The 22,451-nt window shown below is 62.6% G+C and overlaps 4 protein-coding genes across 7 annotated transcripts; 1 reads left to right on the top strand and 3 right to left on the bottom strand.

Moving 5' to 3' along the window:
* Positions 1 to 310: 310 nt before the first annotated feature.
* Positions 311 to 7,973, bottom strand: HYAL3 (hyaluronidase 3). Of its 3 annotated transcripts, none has more exons than XM_053989229.1 (4): positions 7,914 to 7,973; positions 1,097 to 2,026; positions 900 to 989; positions 311 to 752 (listed from the first exon to the last, which is right to left on the bottom strand). In XM_053989229.1, the coding sequence occupies exons 2-4, from the start codon at positions 1,991 to 1,993 to the stop codon at positions 399 to 401; spliced, it is 1,341 nt and encodes a 446-aa protein (XP_053845204.1). In that variant the 5' UTR covers positions 1,994 to 2,026; positions 7,914 to 7,973; the 3' UTR covers positions 311 to 398. The 3 variants fall into 3 exon arrangements, with proteins under 3 accessions (XP_053845204.1, XP_053845202.1, XP_053845203.1); XM_053989227.1 differs by lacking the exon at positions 7,914 to 7,973 and adding an exon at positions 7,076 to 7,254; XM_053989228.1 differs by lacking the exon at positions 7,914 to 7,973 and adding an exon at positions 3,215 to 3,282.
* NAA80 (N-alpha-acetyltransferase 80, NatH catalytic subunit) lies at positions 2,000 to 4,954 on the bottom strand. Of its 2 annotated transcripts, XM_053989232.1 has the most exons (2): positions 4,853 to 4,954; positions 2,000 to 3,953 (listed from the first exon to the last, which is right to left on the bottom strand). In XM_053989232.1, the coding sequence occupies exon 2, from the start codon at positions 3,943 to 3,945 to the stop codon at positions 3,235 to 3,237; it is 711 nt and encodes a 236-aa protein (XP_053845207.1). In that variant the 5' UTR covers positions 3,946 to 3,953; positions 4,853 to 4,954; the 3' UTR covers positions 2,000 to 3,234. The 2 variants fall into 2 exon arrangements, with proteins under 2 accessions (XP_053845207.1, XP_053845205.1); XM_053989230.1 differs by lacking the exon at positions 4,853 to 4,954 and having other exon boundaries at positions 2,000 to 4,422.
* RRP9 (ribosomal RNA processing 9, U3 small nucleolar RNA binding protein) lies at positions 6,202 to 12,043 on the top strand. Its single transcript, XM_053989226.1, has 15 exons — positions 6,202 to 6,450; positions 7,716 to 7,798; positions 7,958 to 8,070; positions 8,150 to 8,223; positions 8,336 to 8,377; positions 8,566 to 8,692; positions 8,886 to 9,010; positions 9,237 to 9,329; positions 9,415 to 9,515; positions 9,628 to 9,762; positions 9,913 to 9,975; positions 10,053 to 10,198; positions 10,286 to 10,365; positions 10,508 to 10,581; positions 10,678 to 12,043. The coding sequence occupies exons 1-15, from the start codon at positions 6,211 to 6,213 to the stop codon at positions 10,880 to 10,882; spliced, it is 1,701 nt and encodes a 566-aa protein (XP_053845201.1). The 5' UTR covers positions 6,202 to 6,210; the 3' UTR covers positions 10,883 to 12,043.
* Positions 10,997 to 21,544, bottom strand: GRM2 (glutamate metabotropic receptor 2). Its single transcript, XM_053989225.1, has 6 exons — positions 21,459 to 21,544; positions 17,975 to 18,595; positions 15,376 to 16,213; positions 13,608 to 14,671; positions 12,580 to 12,754; positions 10,997 to 12,131 (listed from the first exon to the last, which is right to left on the bottom strand). The coding sequence occupies exons 2-6, from the start codon at positions 18,431 to 18,433 to the stop codon at positions 12,058 to 12,060; spliced, it is 2,610 nt and encodes an 869-aa protein (XP_053845200.1). The 5' UTR covers positions 18,434 to 18,595; positions 21,459 to 21,544; the 3' UTR covers positions 10,997 to 12,057.
* Positions 21,545 to 22,451: the final 907 nt, after the last annotated feature.

Genomic DNA, 22,451 nt, shown 5'->3' with positions numbered 1-22,451 from the left:
GAAACACGGTTGGGGGGCGATAAAAATAGCTATGGGGAGGGGGGCCTGGTGGCGTGGTCAGGGCTACTGGCAGCACAGTGCCAGTGGCAAAGGGACAGCAGGTTGTGGCAGTGCCCCAGGCCCCCTTTCCCAGGGTAAAGGGGCTGCCAGCTCATGGGATCAGGGCAGAGCCCATTCAGGAAAACTGACTCACTGCTGGACCCATCCAGAGGCAAACTGGGGGCTGTGCTGCCTTTCAGCAGCAATGGCAATTGTGCCCAGCATGGGGACACCACAGAGTCCCCCAGCTTTGCCACAAAAACCATGCCAGCTGTGCCAGGAGAATTTATTTAGGTTATTTAGGAAGTGCCAGCAGCAGCACTGCTGGAGTAGGGGACCATGGTGGTCCCTGGCCTTTGTCACCAGCCCCACGTGCCCTGTGGCAGGCAGGTGTCAGAGGATGTGAGATCCTTGTGCCCATAGAGGCTGTGAGCGTGGGCGGGCACCTGGCAGGAGGTGGCAGGGCTGAGCCGTACCCTCTGGGCACAGCCTTCACCTGCCCAGCCACGGTAGCAGTGGCAGCGGAAGGCAGCCCGCGGGCCGGCACCGGGGCCAAGGTGCAGGAGGCTGCCCAGGTCGTGGGGCTGCCGGCGCACACAGCGCCCGTGTCCATGGCACTGTCCATAGCTGCATTCTCGGGCTGCTGCCGTCACGTTGGCCACGTAGGGACCCAGGGTGGACACGAGGTAGTGGCGCAGGCTGGCACAGCTTTCCTGGGGAGGAAGCACGAGTGAGAACCCGCCACAGCAACAAAGACCTGGCCAGCCCTCCCTGGTGGGCTGGGGGATGTGGCCACCCCGTACGTCCCACACCATCTCCTGCTGCCCACTGCCTCCAGTGCTGCGGGGGGCCATACTCACAGCCGAGTGGGAGTACGACATGTCTCCCCAGAGCACCAGTCCAGCCGCTCCCAGTGCCGCGCTCTCCCCGATGGTGTGCACCAGGTCAGCCTGCCGGGAACAGAGACGTGACCCGTCTGGGGGACACAGCCTTTGTCCCCGTGCCAACCAGAACCCCGCATCGCACCCGCGGCCAGCTGCGGCCCCACAGCGCTTACCAGCTGCAGGAACCGGGAGGAGCGGCGGAAGGAGAGGCGGGAGTAGGCGATCACGGGCAGGAGGCCGTCGGCCCCGAAGGCGGCCACGCGCAGGGCCTCGCGCAGCCGGTGGTGCACGTAGCGGCGGCGCAGGGCGGGCGGCAGTGCCAGCGGCAGGTAGATGCTGGGATAGAGGGCGGAAGATGCGGCCCAGAGCCAGCCCAGATGGTTGTTGCGCTGCACCTCCGCCGGCTGGCACTGCCCGGTGTAGTTTGCCTCCTTGGCCCAGTTGCTGTTGAGGCAGTCGGGAAAGCGGTAGAAACCCCAGAGCCCCCCAGGGCGCAGGGCTCGGCCCACCAGAAGTGTCTCCTCCATTAGAGCCTGTGCTGCCTGCTCAAACTCCAGCTGGGCCAGTCGGTGCTGCTGCCGTGCCGGCAGGATGCCGTACTGGTCCCGCACCCACTGCTCTGAGGCTGTCCGGTACATCTTTTTGGCTCCCCAGTTTTTGGCCCACACAGGGCTCCACTCCTCCCAGTCCACCACGGCCAAGCCATGGAAAGCAGGTCGCAGGAGGAGGCGGATGTCCTCAGCCACCCTGTTGATGTGGGCGTCAAGGGAGACACGCTGGGGGAGGCCCCCGTTATGGGGCACACCGTGCTGTGACAGGTAGGGGTACAGCCCAAACTTGTTCTTGTAGAAGATGGTGATGTTCTGGCCAGCAAAGTGGCCACCCTGGTTCTCCATGATGCCGTAGTCGCTGAGGGGCAGCCCCGTGCCAAAGCGGTGCTGACAGCGCCCAGTGGGGACATTCCACACCACGGCAAAGGGCTGGCCACCTGCCAGGGGCTCGGGTGCCGGGCTCTCCTCACTGGCTGTGCCCAGTGCCAGGCAGGCCCACAGTGCCAGCACCAGCACCATCCCGCCTCACCAGTTGCTTGCGGGGCCGGCACCCTGCAAGGAAAGGAGAGCCGTGGGGCTGAGGCTGCAGGATGCAGTGGGCATTCCAGCAATGTAGGCACTGCCCCCTGGCACATGGTGGACTAGGATTGGCCACAAGGGCTGGGCTGTCCTGCAAGCACATGCTGCCCACCCCAAAACCTGACAGGACTGGGTACACTTGGGGGTTTGAGACCCACTCCTGCCTAAGCACTGCCAGTGTTACCTCTGCCTGCTGCTCTGGTGCTGAGATCCTGCTTGCACCACCACAGCCATGGCACAGTTCTGGAGTGGCACTGCAAACCACTGACCCTGGTGCCTCCATCTCCCTGCTGCCTCCCAGTCCTGCCTGTAGCGGAGGCACCAAGGCTCCCTGGTCCCCATTTCAGCACAGTGCTGAGCCAGGCTGTGTGACCTGCTCAAGGACTGAGTCCCCCACAAGAGGCATGGTGGAGCCAAAGGGGCAGCTCTGTCCCTCACAGCCCAGGGAGGGCCAGAGGGGTCTGGTGCCCCTGCCCGGTACTGGCCAGCTGCCCAGAATGAGGGGATTAGGCAGGGAATGGGCCCAGGGCCGCGTGATGCAGCAAGGACAGTGCTAATCCCTCGTCGCGAGGCCGGACGCTCTCTCTGACCTTCCCGCTCCCATGCCTCTGGCCTTCACTGACGCCGGCTGCCTTAGTGGGGGTTTGGCCACCTGCCCCCTTCACTGTGCAGTGCAGTGGACCCAATTCTGCAGCCCCACCACCATGCCCTACTCCCACAGTGCCCCCCCAGCCATCCTGTGCCTCAGTTTCCCTAGACTACTCAGTGAGGACAGCTGTGGGCATGCTGGAGGCCACCACATTCCCGTCAGCTCCAGCTGCCACACAGCAAATCCCGAGTAGAGGAGACACTGGTGGGACTGGGCAGTGCCCCAGGGACTGGTGCCAACCCCACAGCCTGGGGTGGGCCTGGCTCCCCACCATGCTGGTGGTCCCAGAGCCCCAGCCAGGTGAGCTGGGGGCCAGGAGGGAGCAGAGGCAGCATGCCCAGGTAGGGCAGGGTACGGGAACTCTGCCCATTCCCTGCCAGCACTCCCCCGCACCCAGCAATGGGGCCAGGGTGAACCATGGAGGCTGGGGGAGCTGGTGCCAGCCCTGAAGAATGGCAGGCAGTCAGGCAGTGCTGCGGCGGGCAGCTCCCGCCCGCACTGCTTTTAATCACCGGCTCGGGGCCCCAGCCCCTCAGATGTCCTTCTTCATCCAGAAGATGGGGAGCCCTTTGGCATCGCGGTGTGGGGACTCCAGGAGGCTCTGCTCGCTGCTCTCAGCCAGGACACCCCTCGCCCAGATCACAGTCAGTGGGGGAGGCGGTGGGGGGACGGCGAGGGGCGGTGGGGGGGCAGCGGGTACCCATGGCCTGGTGGTGGTGGCAGTGGCAGCCCCAGAAGGGGCGGAGAAGAGCCGCAGCACCTCAGAGGATATAGCCGGGCTGAGAAAGGCCACGTTCTGCACCGGCTCACCCGGGACAAAGCCCAGGTGGGCATAGAAATGCTGCTTGTCATGGGTGGTGAGGTGCAGGCAGCGAAAGCCCCGGGCCCGGGCCCACTGCTCAGTGGCCTCCATCAGCCGCCGCCCATAGCCCTGGCCCCGCAGCGCCCGGGCCACCACCACGCTCTCCACGAAGAGGTCATGGGGACGGCTGACCACGCGGGAGAGTCGGGCATGGCCCACGAGCTCGCAGGGCCCCTCCCGGGCGGCGGGGGTCTCGCTGGGGCCCCGGCTCCGCAGCAGCAGCAGGCAGGCGGGAAAGGCGTCCGAGGAGCGCTGGAGCGTGTGGAGCCGCGACGCCCGGCTCTTCCCCCACTCCTCGCCCAGCAGCTTGGCACAGGCTTCCAGCAGCTCCGGCCTCTGGTGCAAGGGGACCAAGCTGAGCTCCTCTGACACAGAACCCATTCTTCTCACTGACGGGAAACCAAGCAGGTCACAGCTTAGAGGCAGTAAGGCACAGACCATGCGTGTGTTCCCCCCAGCCCGCCACTGGCCCCAGTACAGGCACAGTTCCCCTCTGGCACAGCCAGATGAGTTCATGGAGGTTTGGCGGGTCCAAGGTCAAACAAGACATTCATGGCAGGGAGATGGCACATGGTGCCAGCTCCAGGAAATCATGCCATGAGACCTGCAGCAAGGTCTAGCACTGCCAAATCAGCTGAGGGGCAGGAGGCACAGTGCTGGCCTTGCCTCCTCTCCAGCCCCTGCCACTAGCTCCGCCACCTTGGCACCCGTCAGACCAGCTAGCTCATCACACATGTCCTCAGAATCGGCATTCTGAGAAACCCAAATAGCCTCTGAGGGGGTCAGAAAACCCCTATCCTACAGCATGCTGTGGGGTCCCCTCTCTCAGCCTGGCAGTTCCCCTTGCACAGGAGAAGCTGCAGGCAGAAGGCAGGAGGAACCACCACGCCAGTTGATTAACTAGGATTGAGCAAACTGCCACACTTCCCCTCTGGGGGTTGAGGAGGGCCTGAGTCTGCCTTCCCACACCCTATGTGCCCCCAGGAGGCATGGTGGGGTCACCCCCCTAGCTCCAAGACAACTGACTCACAGCCCAGCCTGTACTGTCCCCTTCAGAGGCCAGACCCCACCAGCACTCCTGAGTAGGTGATGGTTTCCTTCCGCCTGCCCAGCAAAGCCGTGCCAGGACTCCAACAGCATCTGCCTGCCACCACCTGCCCGCACTCACCCTGCCCGCAGTCACCCTGCTCAGTCACTGCTCACACCCACCCTGCTCACACCTGTACCCTGCTCACGCTCACCCTGCTCACGCTCACCCTGCTCACACCTGTACCCTGCTCACACTCACCCTGCCCGCTGCTGCTGGCTCCTTTGCCCCGGGTGCCAGCGCAGCAGGAAGCAGCCCAGGCTCATGACCAACCACAGCGCCTGGTTCTGCTTCCCCGGTGTGAATGACACATCTGTCCAGGGCCCCACAGAGCACCCCCCACTTCCCACGCTGCACCCCCACACAGGGCATTCACCCTGCCTGCACCCCGATTGCTCCAAACCACAGAGCGCTCACACACAGACACTGAAACGGCATCACCCAGCTGACCGCTGCTCCCACCTCATGGCTGCACCTCCTGAACGCCACCACTGACCCTCACTGACCACCACTGACCCAACACTCACCTCATTACTGACCCGTCGTTTGACCTGCCATTGACCCCATCTCTGACCCCACCATTGACCCCATTGACCCCACCATTGACCCACCACTGACCCAACACTGACCCAACACTGACCCACCACTGACCCACCACTGACCCATCACTGACCCACCACTGACCCAACATTGACCCATCACTGACCCATCACTGACCCAACATTGACCCACCACTGACCCACCATTGACCCATCACTGACCCACCATTGACCCATCACTGACCCACCACTGACCCATCACTGACCGACCACTGACCCCACCATTGACCCACCACTGACCCACCATTGACCCATCACTGACCCACCACTGACCCAACATTGACCCATCACTGACCCACCACTGACCCAACATTGACCCATCACTGGCCCACCACTGACCCACCACTGGCCCAACACTGACCCATCACTGACCCACCATTGACCCATCACTGACCCAACATTGACCCATCACTGACCCACCATTGACCCATCATTGACCCACCATTGACCCACCACTGACCCATCACTGACCCCACCACTGACCCACCACTGACCCCATCGCTGAACCTCTCACTGGCCCATCACTGACCTCCCCACCCCGTCATTGACCCTATCAGTGACCCTGGCACTGACCGAGCACTGGCCCATCCCTGGGCCGCCACCGAGCCCCTGTCCCTGCCCTTGTCCCCTTTCGCTCCCCTGGCCCAGCCCGGTCCCGCCCGTACCGTTCTTCGGCCCCGCCGCCGCCGTCACTTCCTCCGCCCCGCGCCGCCCCGCCCGCGCCCTCTGGCGGCCGGAGGACGCAGCGCCCCGCGCTGCCCGCACGGCTCCGGGCCGCTCCCAAATTCCCGCGGGGAGCCACCGACCCTTGGCCGTGGCAGGACGGCGGCACACCCTACCTGACCTGCCCAGCCCTCCGCAGGGCCTCCAGTCCCAGGGACACCGAGCCCCACTGGGCAGACGTGCGGTGCTGCAGCTGCGCTCCCTTCTGGAGCCGGGCTGCTCAAGGCTGTTCTGGGGATGTCCATCTTCACACCCTCTCCTCCTCCCCAGGGAGTGATACACTGTGTGGGAGCTCTCCCTCCGTGTCCGTCAAGTCGTGATGGGGCTTACAGAGGGCACCACCAAGAAGATGATGAAGCAGGAGGTGCAGGACAGCTCCTTCACTTGCACGACCAGGACACAGATGAGGCCAAGGCAGGATTTCCCAACTGGCCAGCCTTTTGGGCCCTGCAGTTTGGACCCTTCAGATGTGTCCCCGTGAGTTCTAGCTTGCTCAGTTCCTAGGTAGAGCTCCCCTCCATGACCACAGCTGCCTTTCTGCTGCTGCTGCCCGGATGGATGGGGAGGTGATGGGTGGGTTCCTTGTCCACCCAGCTCCTTCCGCACTGCCCCTGGCATGGGTTCCTGCAGCCTCAGAGCCTGAGCAGCAGCTGCACAGCAGCCTGGGGCCACCAAGACCAAAACTTTGTAGCCTCGACAGGCTTCCAGCCAGAGAGGGTGGCTGCTCTTATCATGCTCTGGGGTGCTGAGCCTGAGGGCAGCATCACTGCCCAGCTGGTGCATCCATTTGCACGGGCTGGGACAGGCTCTCCCTAGGCCTGTTGCCTTGCAGAGACCAGTGCAGGGCATTCCCAGTGTCCTTCCCTGACTCCCCCTGTGCCAAAGAGAAAAGAGATTGTTTGTACATAATAAAATTTCTGACAAAAGCGGTTTTTAGCTCTTCAGAGCATCACCCGTCCCAGACAGACAGCACGGCCAAGGATGGGTCCCTGGAACTCCGCAAAGGTCATGGGAAGGGAGCAGAGGCCATGCCTGACAGCGGAGGCTGGTTGAGGGTCCCTGAGGGGCAGAACGAGTTGATCATGATTTCGGAAATACCAACCCACTGTCACTGTCACCACGGGGTCTGCCAGCTGCAGGGCTGGGCCCCAAGGGCCACGGGGGGCAGAGGAGGCAGCTCTGGGGGCCCTGGGGCTCTGACGAGCGGTCTCGGTCCCGGGTGCGGGTCCCCGGCACGAGCGGCCGCTCCCTGCCGGGGGCACTCCGGCCCCGGGACCGGAGGGGCGGGGGCAGCGCCAGGGGGCGTGGTCAAAACGTGGAGGCGGGGCCATGGGGGCGGGGCGGGCACGTGACGTCACACCCGAGTGACAGCGCGGCCGTCCGACGGGAGCAGGCCGCGCTTCCGGGACCGGGAGGTGGTGCCGGGGGCCAATAGGAGGCGGGATCCTGCCGGCCACGGCCAATAGGCGCTGTCGGGGGCGTGGCCTGAGCCCCGCCGGCGGCCGGCGGGGCGCACGTGCGGCGGCAGCATGGCGGCGGCGGCGGCGGGCGGCAGGCGGGCCAAGGCCCCGCGCGGGGCGGCGGCACGGCGGCGGCCGCGGCCGGCGGTAAGGGCCGGGCCAGAGCGAGACAGGGAGGCGGGAGAGGAAGGGCTGCCTCGCCGGGGTCGCCGCCGTGGAGCTTTTGCTGCGCTCGTCCCCATTCCCGTCCCCTCCCGTCCATCGCCCCATTTTGTTCCGCAGGCACCGGGCGCCGATGGGAGAGCGCGGGCGACGGCCGGTCGGCCCGCCGACGAGGAAGTGTCTAGCGACTCTGAGACAGAGAGGTAAGGGCTGCGCCTGGGGAGTGCCGCTGCCGTAGCGGGGCGCCGATACCGGGAGATGTCGGTACCGGAGAGATGCCGGCCCGGGGGATGCCGGTACCGGAGGCTGTGCCAGTACCTGTGGGGTGCCGGTACCGATGCTCACGCACGCGTTCCCTGCAGCCCGTTGCTGGGGCGGCGGCGGCGAGAGGTAGCGGAGGAGGAGGTGGAGGAGACGCCGCAGGAGAAGAAGCTGCGCTTGGCCAAGCAGTACCTGGAGGAGCTCCGCCAGCTCGGTGAGTCCCGCCTGGCGCCCGTGCCCCGCGGGGCGGCCCCGGGCGCTGAGCCCGACCCTCATGCACTGTCCCGCCGCAGAGGAGGAGCGGGCGGAGGAGGAGGAGGAACTCGAGCCGGCGGATCTCATCGGCGACCGGCTGAAGGAGGACGTGGTGAGCGGGGAGGCGGGCGCGGCCTCTCGGTCCCCTCGGCGGCAGCGGGCTCTGTCCCCTTCCCGCGGGACCGGGACTGAGGCCACCTCTGAACCTCCCCCTTCTTCCCCAGTTGGAGCAGAGAGGCCGGCTACAGCGCCTGGTCGCCAAAGATGTAAGTGCCCGGTGCTGGGGGTGCCAGACTGCAAGTGCCAGCTTAGGGGACACTGAGGCACAGCCAGCACACTACAGCCTTTCTCCCTGCTGCTGGCACCCTGGAGAAGTCAGCGTGCTGTGCTGGAGTACTCCTGTGCCTGGGGAAGGGTCCTGGGCAGCCCAGCTCACATCCTGCTCTTCCTGCAGGTACAGCCTCCAGATCCAGCCAGGATCCGTGTGCTGCGGGGACACCAGCTGCCTGTTACCTGCCTCGTCATCTCTCCTGATGACAGATTCATTTTTTCTGCTTCCAAGGACGGCTCCCTCATCAAATGCAAGTGTTCACCTGGGGCTGTGGCTGGCTGTTCCCAGGCCCAAACCCTGCAGGGACCCAGGTGCCCTCTGAGGTGGCTTGGCCCTCGGCTATTCTTGGATTGTGCATAATTCCAGGCTCTGTGGAAGGCTCACCGACACTTTTGGGAGTGGTGGGAGGCTCCCAGAGGGTGACTGTGATGACTTTCCTGCAGGGGAGGTGGACAGTGGGAAGAGGCTGTGCGTGGTGCCCGGGGGGAAGAAGGGCACGGAGGAGCAGCACATGGGGCACGCATCCCAAGTCCTCTGCATGGCCATTTCATCGGACGGCAAGTACCTGGTATGGGGACAGGGGTGGAGAGAGGGCCATGGGAAGTGTTCTCCCTGGGTCCTGGGGGTAGAGTCTCATGCCCAGATGTGCCTTGCCGGATTAAAGCAGCCCCTCTCCCCTGCTAGGTCAAGAATGGGTCCCTGGGACAGCCAAAGCCCATGGAGTGGGAGTGGAGGCAGGGGTGGGCTGTGGGTCTCCAGGGTGCAGGTCTCAGGTGTCTCCTGCTGTCTGCCAGGCTACGGGAGACAGGAACAAGCTGATCATGATCTGGGATGCAGCCACCTGCAAGCGCCTGCACATCTTCAGAGGGCACCGCGACGCCGTCTCGGTGAGTTGGGGGCATTGGGCACAATGCTCGTGGGGCCAGCTCAGTATCCCTCACTGCTGTGCCATGTCTGTCCATCTGTCCCCAGGGCCTGTCCTTCCGAAAGGGCACACACCAGCTGTACAGCGCTTCCCACGACCGCTGCGTCAAGGTCTGGGATGTGGCTGAGAACGCATACGTGGAGACCCTGTAAGACCTGGGGAAATCCCACTGACCCTTCCAAGGGGTGCCCAGCAGCCTTGAGGAGGTGAGGAGGCAGAGGGCCATGCTTGCCACAGCTCTTTGTCATCTCCTCCTGCAGGTTCGGACACCAGGACATCATCACAGGGCTGGACAGCCTGAGCCGGGAGTGCTGTGTGACAGCGGGGGGACGGGATGGCACCGTGCGGCTCTGGAAGATCCCTGAGGAATCACAGCTCGTCTTTTCTGGGCACCAGTAGGTCTGGGGTGGAAGAGGGGGCTGCGGGCAGGTGTGTCCAGCTGGGGCAGTGCTGTGTGGGTGCCAGGAGCACCGTGGGGATGCTGATGCCATGCGGGTTCCCAAAGCACGCTTGTAACTGCTGGCACTTGCCTCTTCTTTTCACAGGGGCTCCATCGACTGTATCCAGCTCATCAACGAGGAGCACATGGTGTCTGGTGCTGATGATGGGTGAGCACGGGGCCAGGATGGTGCCTGGGGTGGGCAGGATGCCCCCTCAGCCCCCTCACCCCTCACATCCCCCGCAGGTCTTTAGCCCTGTGGGGGCTGACGAAGAAGAAGCCGCTGGCGCTGGCTCGGCAGGCGCACGGAGAGCAGGACGCCCAGGGCCTGCAGCAGCCCTACTGGATCTCAGCCGTGGCTGCCCTGCGCAACAGTGACCTCCTGGCCACAGGTGTGTGGGGTGGCAGCCCGTGGGGGAAATAAATCTTGCTCCCATCCCTGGGCTGGGGTGCATGACAGGCTCCTCTCTCTGCTCCAGGATCCCACAGCGGCAGTGTGAAGCTCTGGAAGTGTGGTGAAGGATTTCGGAAGGTGGAGCACCTCTTGGACATCCCCTTGGTATGGATGGATGGGCAGGTTGGGAAATCTGGAGCTAGGCTGGAGGGTGTCTCAGCAGGAGCTCCCCTTCTTGGGAAGCAGGAGAAGCCTATGGGAGCCCCTCACCCTGTCCTGTCCCTTTACCCTGCCCTGTCCCCTCCAGGTGGGTTTTGTCAACAGCCTCAAGTTCTCAGCAGCTGGTGACTTCCTGGTGGCTGGCATCGGGCAGGAGCACCGGTACTGTCCCCCCCTCCCTGGTGCTGCATGGGGGTGCAGCTTCCCCATCCTCTGGGTCTTGTTGGAGAGTGATCCCCACACCTCTCTCATCCACAGGCTGGGACGGTGGTGGAGAATCAAAGAAGCCAAAAACAGTATCTGCATCATCCCCCTGAAGCAGAAGACCACAGCCTCCAGCCCTGAATCCCCTGGCTGTCCCTGGACAGCCACTGTCCCTGGAGCCACTGGAGCAGGTCATTCTGTCCCTGTAGCTGTGCCTCCCATCCCTGATGCAGCCACCACTGTGGTCAGCAGGATGTGAGTGGGGGTTGTCCCCTGATTCTGCTGGCCCCCATGTCTTGATGTGGCTCTGCCCTCTGCGAGGGTCTGTTCCTTTCTGTCAGGTTTTGCTGTGCCTGAGCTCTGGAACAATCCATTTTGTAAAAAAAAACAACACCAAAACCACTTTATTTACATAAATTACAAAAAAAAAAAAAATCACACTTTTGTTCACAGAAAAAGTCTACTCTTAAAAACTTGGTTGGGCTCAAATACCTGGATCCTGTTGCTTGCCCTGAGCCTCCTATGCCCCGCCAGGCTCTGCAGGGGCTGGGGTCAGTGGGCATTTATCTGCCCCCACTCCTGCCCTGTCTCCCAGTAAGGGATGAGAAGCACCACACACAGTGAGGGAAGCAATTTGGGGGCTTGGGCCCAGCCCAGCCACGCTCGGTGGCTCTCCTGAGGCCAAAACCAGGAGGAAAACATGAAAATACAAAGCACTAGGGAAAGGGTGATGTGGTCCAAGGCTTGGCCCAGGGGCTGATGGGAAAGGCATCGCACTGGGAAGGTGAGGTGGGCTTTGGGGCGGGGGCAGTGTGTGGCACCACAGCGAGGGCGTGGGAGCTGCAGCGTGGATTGGTGCAAGCCAAAAGCAGCAGGTGGAATGTGGCTTGAGAGGGAGTGGAGTAGTGCACTGGGGCTGGGGACAAGGGGCAGGGGATGTGCCCCGGGGCTCGGTGCAGGCAGGTCTGCACCAGGGCTCAGTGCAAGGGACAAGGAGAGGGTATTTGTGCCACAGCTCAGTGCGAGGTCCGTGCGATGTGCACTACGGCTCAGTGCAGGGGGTGGGGGGACATTCACCATGGCTCAGTGCAGGGAGCGTGGGGGCACGATGGCTCAGTGCAGGTGACACAGAGGGACGTGCCATGGCTCAGTGCGAGGGCTGGGGACGTGCACCGTGGCTCAGCTCAGGGAGGGGGATGTTCACCATGGCTCAGTGCAGGGTGTGGAGGACAGGGTACATGTAAGGTGGCTCAGTGCAAGGGAAGGCTGACACGTACCGTGACCCGACATGTGGGATGTGTAGCTCGTGCTGGGGCAGGGACTGAGCCTCCTGGCTACACCTGGCACCTCAGTGGGCCGTGCTGCGGGCACTGCTCTCCCTGGGGAAGCAGTGGCGGTGCTACGTGGCAGCACCACAGCCTGGCCCCCCGTCCTTCACAAGGATGACGTCGTGGAATCCACCACCTCACGGCCATTGCACACCGTGGGCACGTATGGCGAGGCTGAGCCTGGAGAGGAAGGCAGCAGTCAGGGCTGGGTTGGGGTCTGGCAGCAGCACAGCCCAGCATGCCATGGCAGTGGTGCCCAGGGAGTTGGGGTGGAGGGTGCCCAGGGTGGTCATATGCCCTGGAGCTAAAGGGGAGAGTGCCTCAGGTAGTGACGGGCACGTGGGGGCAGCTGAATCCCCTGTGTTGGGGTGGAGTGTCCCCTCAGAGCAATGAGGGCCCCCCAGGAGCAGCACCACTCTGGCAGCTGTGCTATCCTGGGAAATGAGGCACTGGGACAGAGGACAGGGAAGGGCCACTGGGGACACATCTGCCATTCCCCCCCCATTTCCCACTTTGCCCTACCCCACACCCCACTTTTCTTCAGGAGCCCATGCTGGGGTGCCCACACACACCCCCCAGCAGGAAAGGGGTGCTGGCCCCAGCCCTTCCCCAGCCCCACTGTGCTCACCGTGGGACTGGCTGGAGCTGGCTGCTGCCACGCTGAACCGAGCGGTGCCCACGCGGTGACTGGCCACGTTCTTCTGCGGCTGGAAGAGTATGATGTGGAGCTTGGGGGTGAAGAGGCAGCCGAGGACCACGGTGCCGCTGAGGCTCACCGAGATGCACATGGTGGTGGTCTGGACCTGGAGACAGGGGTGGGCATCAGGTGCTCCACCTGTCAGCCCTCTGCCCCAAGCAGGGCAGGATGAAGCCCATGCTGTGGCACTGGCCAGCCCCACAGGGCACAGGCTGCACCCTGCAGGGACATTCCACCCCACACCACATCCCTCTGTCAGGGTGGTCCTGCAGGAGACCCATGGGCAGAGTATGGACACTGTCCTGGTGGGGACAAGTTGCAACACCCCGCTCCTGCCAGCATGCTGCTTTGTGGCACTGCCCGGGGCCAGAGCCTGCACTCCCCCATCCCGGTGCCCACTTTCTCTGGGGGTGCAGGTCATCTCTGGAAGTCCCTGACTAACCTCCCCCACCAACTCCTCAAGACCCATCAAGAATGCATTTGGTTGTCCGTGCCAAGGATGTACCCCATGCTACCCAGTTCCTGGCACTGCTTGGCAGCCCAGGGACCAGGCTGGCCCTCGGGCTGGCATTCATTCCCTGGGGTGTCGTGTCTGAATGAGCCAGGGGCTGTTCATCCTTTTGTGTCACCAGCCTGAAGGATGACTAGCATTCCTCCATGATAGTCATGGCTGTGGGGGATCTCTGGAGGTCTCAGGGCCATTTCCCATCCTCATCCTAGCAAAGGAGGGAGGGGGGCAGGTCCTCTCTCCAGGACTCATTGCCCCATCAGCCACAGTCCTTCAGGACCCTTCACCTGGTCCTGAATTACCCAGTGCAAAGGTGACCATCACCAGGCGTGTGGATGCAGACCCTTCCCCCGGCCCATGCATCTCCTAGTCATGGACCCTGCGTGGCCCAGATCTCCAGGACCACTTAGATCAAGCCCTGTCAGAGCCCCCTCAGAGCTCCAGCTCTTACACGGTAGTCGCTGGAGGTCACGTAGAAGATGGGCAGGAAGGCCAGCCAGATGATGCAGGTCGTGTACATGGTGAACCCAATGAACTTGGCCTCGTTGAAGTTTTCGGGACATTTCCGTGTCTTGAAGGCGTAGACCGTGCAGAGGACAATCAAGAGGACATTATAGGTGAGCGAAATGAGCATGTTGGAGTCACGGTTGTTGCACTTGAGGGTGACAATGTACCTCTTGTCAGGCTCAGTCTCCTTGCCCGTGCCAGGGGTCTCCACCAGCAGCCAGATGATGACGATGATCAGCTGGCAAGAGATGAGGGCCATGCAGATGACCACCTGTGACGTTGGGCTTATGAAGCGGGGGCGCTGGACCCCCTCCTTCACCCCACTGAAGATCCTGGCGATCCGATTCGTCTTGGTCAAGAGGGCCGAGTAGCAGACGGCGAAGGACGTGCCCAGCCCCAGGCGCCGGAGCGTGCACACCCCGGTGGAGGGCTTTGCGATGAAGATGAAGGTCATGCTGTAGCACATGAGGACCCCAGTCAGCAGAATGTAGCACAGCTCTCGTCCAGAGGCCTTCACGATGGGAGTGTCGTTGTTCTTCACGAAGACTCCGATAACGAAGAGGGTGGAGATAAAACCCAGGCAAGAGATAGTGACGGGACCAATGGCCCAAACATCTTTCCAGCGGATGTACTCTTGGGGCAGCTCGTAGCAGCCATTCAGGGTCTCGTTGGGCCAGTAACCAAGACCGCAGTCCATGCAGGTGAACTCATCCAGCAGGTACTCGTAGGGCTGGCAGGGGATGCAGATCCAGCAGCAAATGTCTCCGGGCTGCATGCTCTTGATCTCATTTTTCTTGCAGGGGTCGCTGCACTGGGACACGGGAATAGAGGTCTCAGCCCAGGGGATGAGGCTGGTGTCAAGCATGAGCCCCTCTGCCCAGTAGCCCACTTTCTGGTACCGAAACCGCCCGTCCACGTAGTGGTAGTTGAAGATGTTGTAGCGCCCGATCCCATCGCCGTAGCGGTCAAATCGAACGACGCTCTCCGTGTCCGCTGGCCTGAATGGAGCTGCAGGGAGGAGAAGGGGAGACAGTCACTGCCTCAGGGCAGGAGAGCACTCACTCCAGGCCTCGAGGCAAGGCTTGTCCAAAGGATCACATCCCACCATGGCCACAGGCAAATGTCCAACCTATTTCCTGCCTTCACTCCCATCCTTGCTGCCTATGCACATGTTAGGAGCAGGAAAGCAAAGGTGGAGAACTACCCACCTGCCTGAGAGCCCGTCAGCCCCAGCCAGCTCTGCAGGGGCAGAGGGCGGTTGTGCAGCCTCTGTGGCTCTCAGTGACTCCTGTAGTCAAGACACCCCCAGCCCAAGTCACAGAGGACATGCTTCTAATTCACCCCACACTACATGGGTCCCTGATCAAGGGTATCCCTCCAGTTTAATCCCTGAAATGTGAATAAATCATGACGGTTGCAAGGACCCATGTTCTTGAGGGTCCCTGGAGCTGGGTGGGGCTAGTCCCACCCAGTTGTTGCAGAATAGAGTTGGTGGCCAGCTTCTCCACACATTTCCACTGGGGACAGAAGGCCTGGATTGCCTCCCAAGGATGATGGTGGGCTGTTGGCACCTCAGGACAACCACAGTCCTGGGCGTGGGCAGGCTGGAGGAATTGAAGGGTTTTGGATCAAATCTAGGCCTCCTTCTTTCCTATCCTCCACTCATCCCTTTCCAGTTTGGCCGCCAAACCCCATCTCCATTTTGGACTCACCATCAAAATTAACATTGAGTATAAAGTCCTTGTAAAACCTCTTGCCATTGACAGGCTTCATGGCATCACAGAGCTTGGTGGAGTTGGGGCACAATGTCCGGTGCATGTTGTGAAGAGAGTGAGCCATGGCATAGACTGCATTGACCACAAACGTGATCTTGGACTCTGGCTCAAACTTGCCTGTCTTGAGGGAGTACCGACTACAGTCCTGTGTGTGGAAGCTGCATCTAAACTTCTGCTCCCAAAACTCCCGAAACCAGGGATTTCGGCTGTTATTGTAGGGGTGGAGGTTACGGAAGTAGGAAGCAAACTCCTTAATGGGATAGGCTGCCAGTTCGATGGTGATGGCTCCCTCCGCCACTGCTTCGCTGCCGGCCACCACGCTCTCCAGGGCTCCCCACCCATCACTGGCCACCCACATGAAGGACACATTGGCTCTCTGGGCAGCTGCCAGCAGCTCCCGGGCATCTTCACTTCGGGTGAATAGCACGACCACTCTGGCATTGGGCTTCTGCAGCAGAGCCCGGACCACTCCATCGTAGGTCTTCTTGTTCATGGAGCGCCCCACCTTCTCCGAGGTGGCGATGCAGATGTTGCGCATGCGGGCTTCTTGCTCGAAAGCCTCGATCCCCGTCTCCCCATAGTCTCCCTCTGAGGCCACAGTGGAGACGTAGGTCCAGTTGAAGAAGCGGAGGATCTCTGCCATGGCCTTGGCTTGGTAGAAGTCTGGAGGGACAGTGCGGGCAAAGTAGTCATAGCGGGACTTGTCACTGAGCTTGGCACTGGTGGAGGCATAGCTGATCTGTGGGATCTGGAAGAGCCGCAGCAGGTTGGCCACCTGCATGGAGGAGGAGAGGTGAGTGCCTGAAGGGATGGCCAGCAAGGGACATTCCTGTGGGGGGACCCCTACCCAATATCCAGTGTTGCACCCAAAACACAACCTCCCAAATGCTCCCAAACACAGCCATTGAGCTGAAGAGCAACCCAACCCAGAGCATCCTGATCTGTGGAAGGACTGGAGAAGAATGCATGGCACATTCACAGAGTGACTGAGCCCTCAGACATGCTCATTTATCTTTTTCTTTTTCTTTTTCTTTTTTTTTTTTTCTTTTCTTTTTTTTTTTTTTAGTGTTTCAAGCATTCCATTCCAAAATTCGAGGCTGGAAAGGGGACAAAAGCAGAAAGTCTGCCATAGGTGACCTGTGGGAGATGTTTGACAGCAAGGAGAAAGTGAGGATGCCTGGCAGCCCTACAGCACAGAGGGAAAGGATTCTAGGGGCTGGGAGCTGGGGCAGAGTCCCCCCACCAGGCTGGGGGATGCTGCAGAACTGGGCCATGCAGGGTCAGGGGACTGGTGCCTGCGCATCCCACATATCCCACATCAGGAGCTCAGTGGGACCGGCACCTTCCAGCCACTCAGCAGAATCCCTCGCTAGCTTCAAAGGGGAAAAAAGCCCCACTAATGAGGCTGTTAAAATCCAGGCTCTGGGGGCAGCAAGGGGCCTCAGGTGTGCCAGCAGGGCTGCCAAGCCTGCCCACATCTCACTGCTCCCCAGGCAGGAGACGTGGCTTAATTAACGTGGACAAATGATCTTGATGACAAATTCCCCTAATGGCAAGAATGTCCCCGAGTGCAGTGATGCTGCTGCCTGTCCTCACCATGCATGGGAGCTGCCAGCCTGCCGTGTCCATCCAGTGCCCCTTGAGCTCCTCAGCTGGCCCACATTCTGCCCCTGCTGACACCTGACAGGGGGACATGCTGGGTTCCCAGCAGGTGAAGGGACAAGTGCCCAGGTGGGCTGGGATGCTGCCTCCAACACGCAGTCCCAGCTTCTTCTACCCCATAGCTGGACCCCAGGGACCAGGGCACACAGTCTGGCACACACTGGGGACTCATTAAATCTCAGCAAGCATGTGGCCCACCAGCTGTGACTCAGCTGGTCCTGCTGAGTCCTGCATCCTCAGGGGATACTTTTCTCCCTGCTGAAACCAACCTCCAAGTCCACAGAGCTGTGGTGTGGGGACTGAGATGCACCCCACCCAGGGTCACAGCCAGGTCTGCAGCTTGAGGTGCCTGTTCCTGTGAGATCACTGGGGACACGGGGGCACTTGTCCTCTGAGCTCACCCTGCCTTAGCCAGGCAGCCCTGTGGCTGAGCCCTTCAGAGGTGCATGTCCCTTGCAGCGCCTCACGGGCTGCCCTTTGCGGGGGAAAGGGGACAGTGCCCCCTCACACTGGTCTGCTCTGCCTGGTACAGCAGGAGCTGCACTTGCCACCTTGAACTCAAGAGAGGAATAAACACCTGTCCCCATGTGAGGCTTGGCTCCTATGGCTAATGAAGGTTTGGGGGACTCATGCAGCCCCCAAGGGGACCCCGGGCACATCCCCCACAATCACAGAGAGATGGCTCGTTCAGGTGCCTGCCTAGCATTCCCTCTCCACTGGAGAAAGGGGCAGAGCATCACGGTGAGGGATGAGTGAGCTTCCCTGTGCCATGGCATCACTGGCAGTGGCATCACTGCACTGCTGCCAAGGTTTTATCCCCCTCCCTCACTTCAAACCCCCAGCCCCATCCGAGCCCCTCTTGCCTGGGAGGTACCTGGATGGAAACGTCACTGTAGGAGCCCCCGATGACGCCGGTGATGGCAGTGGGAACATCATCGTGGACAGCGTAGGAGCCATCGGGGCAGATGTGCTCGGAACCATCCACCCTGGTAAGGGAGGCACGGACGAAGTCAAGGGACTGCTCTAGGGCATAGGTGTCCTTGGAACAGGTGTCGAGGATGTGAGCACCCAGCTTCACCCCTGGCAGGATGCTCCCATCCTTGTTGATCTCGTCCAGGGCGAAGAGCATGGCCTCCAGGCGCTGGATGCCCCGGTGCTCGTTTATCTTGCCACAGTCTTCACTCCCCACTCCTTTCTCATGGACGGGAAAGAGGCCCCCAATCACCAGGTCCCCATCCATGCTGATCTCCTTCTTGCCAGCCATGCCGTGCCCAGCAGCCAGACAGGTGGCCAGGTGCATCAGCCCCAGCCAGGCGGCCAAGGGGACCGCCATGGGGTGTGCTGGTGCTGGCTGGGGGACCCACACCACCCCGTGTCACCCGCTGCCACCCGTCAAGGTGAGGGCAGGCAGTCCCCAGGCATTGGGTGGTGAAGGGTGGCACGGCGTGGTGTCTGTGGGAGAGAGGTCGTGTCACCCCAGCAGAGCCCTCGGCACCTGGAAAAGCAAAAGGAAAAGCTGCTGGGTCTGCGGGATGCAAGGCATATCAGGGACAGGGGCAGTAAGTGCTGCATGGGAGAGCCAGGCCATGAGCCTGCCTGTGCCCCCCACACGGGATGCCCTTAGGAAGAAATCCCCTGCAGAAAGGCAAGATGAACAGATGCAATAGCTCCCACAGTGACCCAGAACCCCCAGGACACACACAAGTGACACAGATCCCAGGGCACATGGAGGAGCACAGGGACCAGCCTCCCCACAGCACTCCCAGGGACACACTGGCATAGGGGTGGGCACAGAGCTGGCCCCTTTGGCAGCATCGGCCAGAACAGCCTGCAGGGGACAGCTTGACAGCCTTAAAATATCATGGAGGGAGAAGGAGCCAGGGATGTCACCTGGCATAGGGAGGCCAGGCTGGGCAGATAGAGCCAAGCTGAGCCCCCGACCCATGCAGCAGCATCAGGGGTGCTGACAGACCCCAACCTCCAGCCAAGAGCACTACCAAAAGCAGCCAGCCATGAGCCCACTGTGCCCACAGCACCCAGTGGCCACAGTATTTTAATCTCGATCGCATAGCCGTGGAGCCCACCCTCCCTGCTGCTGCCCCCAGGGTTGTCCGTGGCACCGGGGCTGGAGCAGGGACTCGCCACTGGCTTCACCCTCAAACAGCAACGCGCAGGGTTCTGGCAGCTGCGGTGCTTCAGAGTCTGTTCTCTCACCACCGCCCCTTCCTTCCCTGTATACTAAATTCAGAGATTTCAGTAAAAGTAAGAGCCAGGTTTGCTGACTCCCTCTGCAGAAAGCACGGAGGCGCGGGGGAATCAAAGGCTTTTGCAGCAGGCAGGCCTTGTTTTGGCAGAAGATGCAGTCCCCTCCGAGACTGGTTGTCTTTTCCCAAATCACAGGAGAGATTTGTTTCCCATTTGAAGGTGACTGCTGAAATCCCACGGGGCTGGCATTTCAGGGACCGTGGGAGAAGGAGACCCCTTGTCAGTCCAGAAGCCTCAGGCTGCTCTGGAATGGGAAGCTGCTGATGTTGTGACCACACCACGGCCTCTTCCACAGCCCAGCAGTGCTTGTGGGGGCACAGAGGGTGGGAGGGGGATGCCAGAGAGTGCTGGCCCCCCTGCACTTCCCTGCAGCCCGTACTGAGGCTGCTCTCCCTGAGCAGGAGGAGGGAACCCCTTGATGCCCCCATGCTGCTCCCAGACAGGTGATGGCTGTGCTGGAGGAGCCCCCCAGCAAGCAGCCAGAGCTGGCAGTGATGCCCAGGGGGCTGCGGGCAGCAGTGTGGCACAGAGCGTAACAGGGTGGGGTGAGGAGACACATTCAGACCTCCTCCTCTTCCTCCATGCCCCTAAGTGCCTGCTCTCAGGTGCTGTCTGCTGCTGCTAAGTTCCCATCTGTCTCAGGGCATCTCCTACCTGACCCCCCTGACCCCCCAGTGTGAAGGACTTTGGAGTTGAGAGAGGGAAGGGTCCCTGCCTTATTTCAGGAATAAATGCTTCTAAGGGACCTGGGGTTTCCTCAAGCAGGGAAGAGGCCACAGGCACATGGATTATTGATGGAGCCCATCAGCTGCAGGCTGAGCCTGGCACAGGGGTCCGGTGGCACTGGGAACCCAGGTCTCTGTGGTGCAGTTCTTTTGGGGCAGGTGACAGGACCCACCAGATGAAAAGCACCTTCAGGCCAAGCTCCTCTGAAGGGCAAACCACCACCCACCCAGCAGCGAGCCACAATGGACAGTGAGCAGGGCTCCCACCATTCCCACAGCTGCTCAGCTCGACTGGTTTAGTGCTGGGGAGATGACAGCCCGCAGGAACCTCTGGGGAACGTCCGGGGAAGTGAAGCAGCGAGTAGGGCAGAGCCAAGTCCAGCCCGACGGCCACGGTACGGCGGGAAGCTCCTGCCAGCTGCGGGCAGCCTCTCCTGGCATCGCGAGTGGGGTGGGTGAGAAGGGGCCGTGACTCCTCCGTGCTCGGAGCGCTTCCCACCCCCTGCCAGGAGCTCTGACCCCTCCGACACCAGCATCCCAGGGGCTGTGTGACACCTGGGGCGTGTGCGAGAGCGGCAGTGCTGCGGGGCCGCAGGGACAGTGCCACCTCCCGCGAATTTCCCAGAGGTCCCACCGCCACCGAGCTCTGCCAGGAGCCCCTAGCTCTCCCCTGCACAAGGGCTGCCAGCCCTGACACCCCGCGGGGTCGAGGCGCCTCCCCGGGGCGCTCCCCCGGCGCCCCCGGCCCCGCGGCCGCCCCACGTCCCGTCCCGAACGCGCCCCGAGATCCGGCTGCCCTGGCACACTCACGGCCCCCTCAAAACCCCGGCTCTCCCCGGCCCGGACAGCCGGACGGAAGACCCAGGGGAGCAGCAGGGACCGGGGTCTGTCCCCGCCGGGCCGGGCGGTGACTCCGTTTCCCTGCCCCGGTGCCGGCGGGCAGCCCCGGCCGGGGGCTGCGGTGGTGGGTCCTGCTGAGTGCCCCCTGCGGGACTCGGGGCTGTCGGATCACCGCGGGGACGAGAACCTCCCCGCCCCACAAGCCGTTCTCCCGGAGCCCCGCGTCCTTGCGCCGGGCAAGGGTGAGCGGCGGGAGCAGCCCCGGTGCCACTCTGACCGCCCGCATCCCCGGCCCCTCCTGTGCCGGTGCCGGTGCCCGTGCCCGTCCCGCAGCTTCGGGAGCCCCGGCACCGGGCACCGGTCTCCGAGCCCCGCCGTGGCGCGGCCCCGACGGCTGCGGGGTATCGCCGGTCTCCGTGCCGCTCCACCGCCGGTACCGGGGCTCTGGAGAGGGAGACGCACCGCCGAGGCACGGCGCGAACCGAGGTCACGGCGATGGGAGCGCCAGGGTGGGACCGCAGCCCTTACCTGGGCCCGGCGGACTGTGCCGGGAGCCGGTGCCAGTGCCGGTGCCGCCGCTGTCTCGGAGCTGCGGCTGCCACCGCCTCCCGCCGCCGCCTCTGACACTCCGCCAGCCCCAGCAGAGAGGAGCCGCTCCGCCCCCCGCCCGGCCCGGCCCCGGCCCCCGCCCCGGCCCGGCCCGGTGGGCAGCGGCACCCCGGGGCCGCCCCGACTGCCCCCCGCTTGCTCCGGCACCGGCTGAGCCGGGCAGGGCACTGCCGCGGCTGGGGCAAAGCCGGGGGCAGATGGCCAGGTCCAGGCAGAGCACGGGCAGGACACGGGCAGGAAAGGCAGGAACGGGCAGGACATGGACAGAGAAGGTTGAACACAGGCAAGACACAGCCAGATCCAGGCAAGGGATGGCCAGACTGAGCCAGAGCACCGTCAGCATCCAAGCAGGACATGGCCAGAGAAGGCAGGACACAGCCAGATCCAGGCAGGACACAGGGAAAGCATGGCTAGATGCAAACAAGGAATGGTCAGATGCCGGCTGGGCAGAGGCAGGACAGAGCCAAAGCAGGCAGGACCTGCTCTGAACCCTGGCAGACCTGGCAGGGTGCAGCTCAGCACCCGCTCCCCTGGCCCCAGAGCCCCCAGCTCATTCCCAGCCAGTGAGAGGGGACCCAGCCGCAGATGAAGCTCCACAGCCACAAGCTGGTGCCCCGGGGTTTGTTCCCCCCTTGCCTGGCCTGCCCCCCACTCCCCAAGTCCTTGGGAGGAGTTCAGGTGCCCGGCATTTCCCCACTGCCCACCTGCATTCCACGCAGCCCCAGCACTCACCGGCAGCCCAAGCACCCAGCTGGGGAAGGTTTTGGACCATACAAAAACGGAGGCACCAGCAGGCTTGTGTTCCAGATCTCCACCAATTGCCCAAACTCTTCCTAGAGCCATTTGGCTGCCCAGGATCCTGCAGCATTGCATCCCCAGAGCTCCATCACTCTGAGACAAAACGGGACAGGG

The sequence above is a fragment of the Vidua macroura genome, chromosome 13, assembly GCF_024509145.1.
Source record: "Vidua macroura isolate BioBank_ID:100142 chromosome 13, ASM2450914v1, whole genome shotgun sequence".
NCBI classification, from domain to species: domain Eukaryota; kingdom Metazoa; phylum Chordata; class Aves; order Passeriformes; family Viduidae; genus Vidua; species Vidua macroura.
The sequence above is the reverse complement of the archived record's forward strand: the minus strand, read 5'-3'. Positions and strand labels throughout refer to the sequence as shown.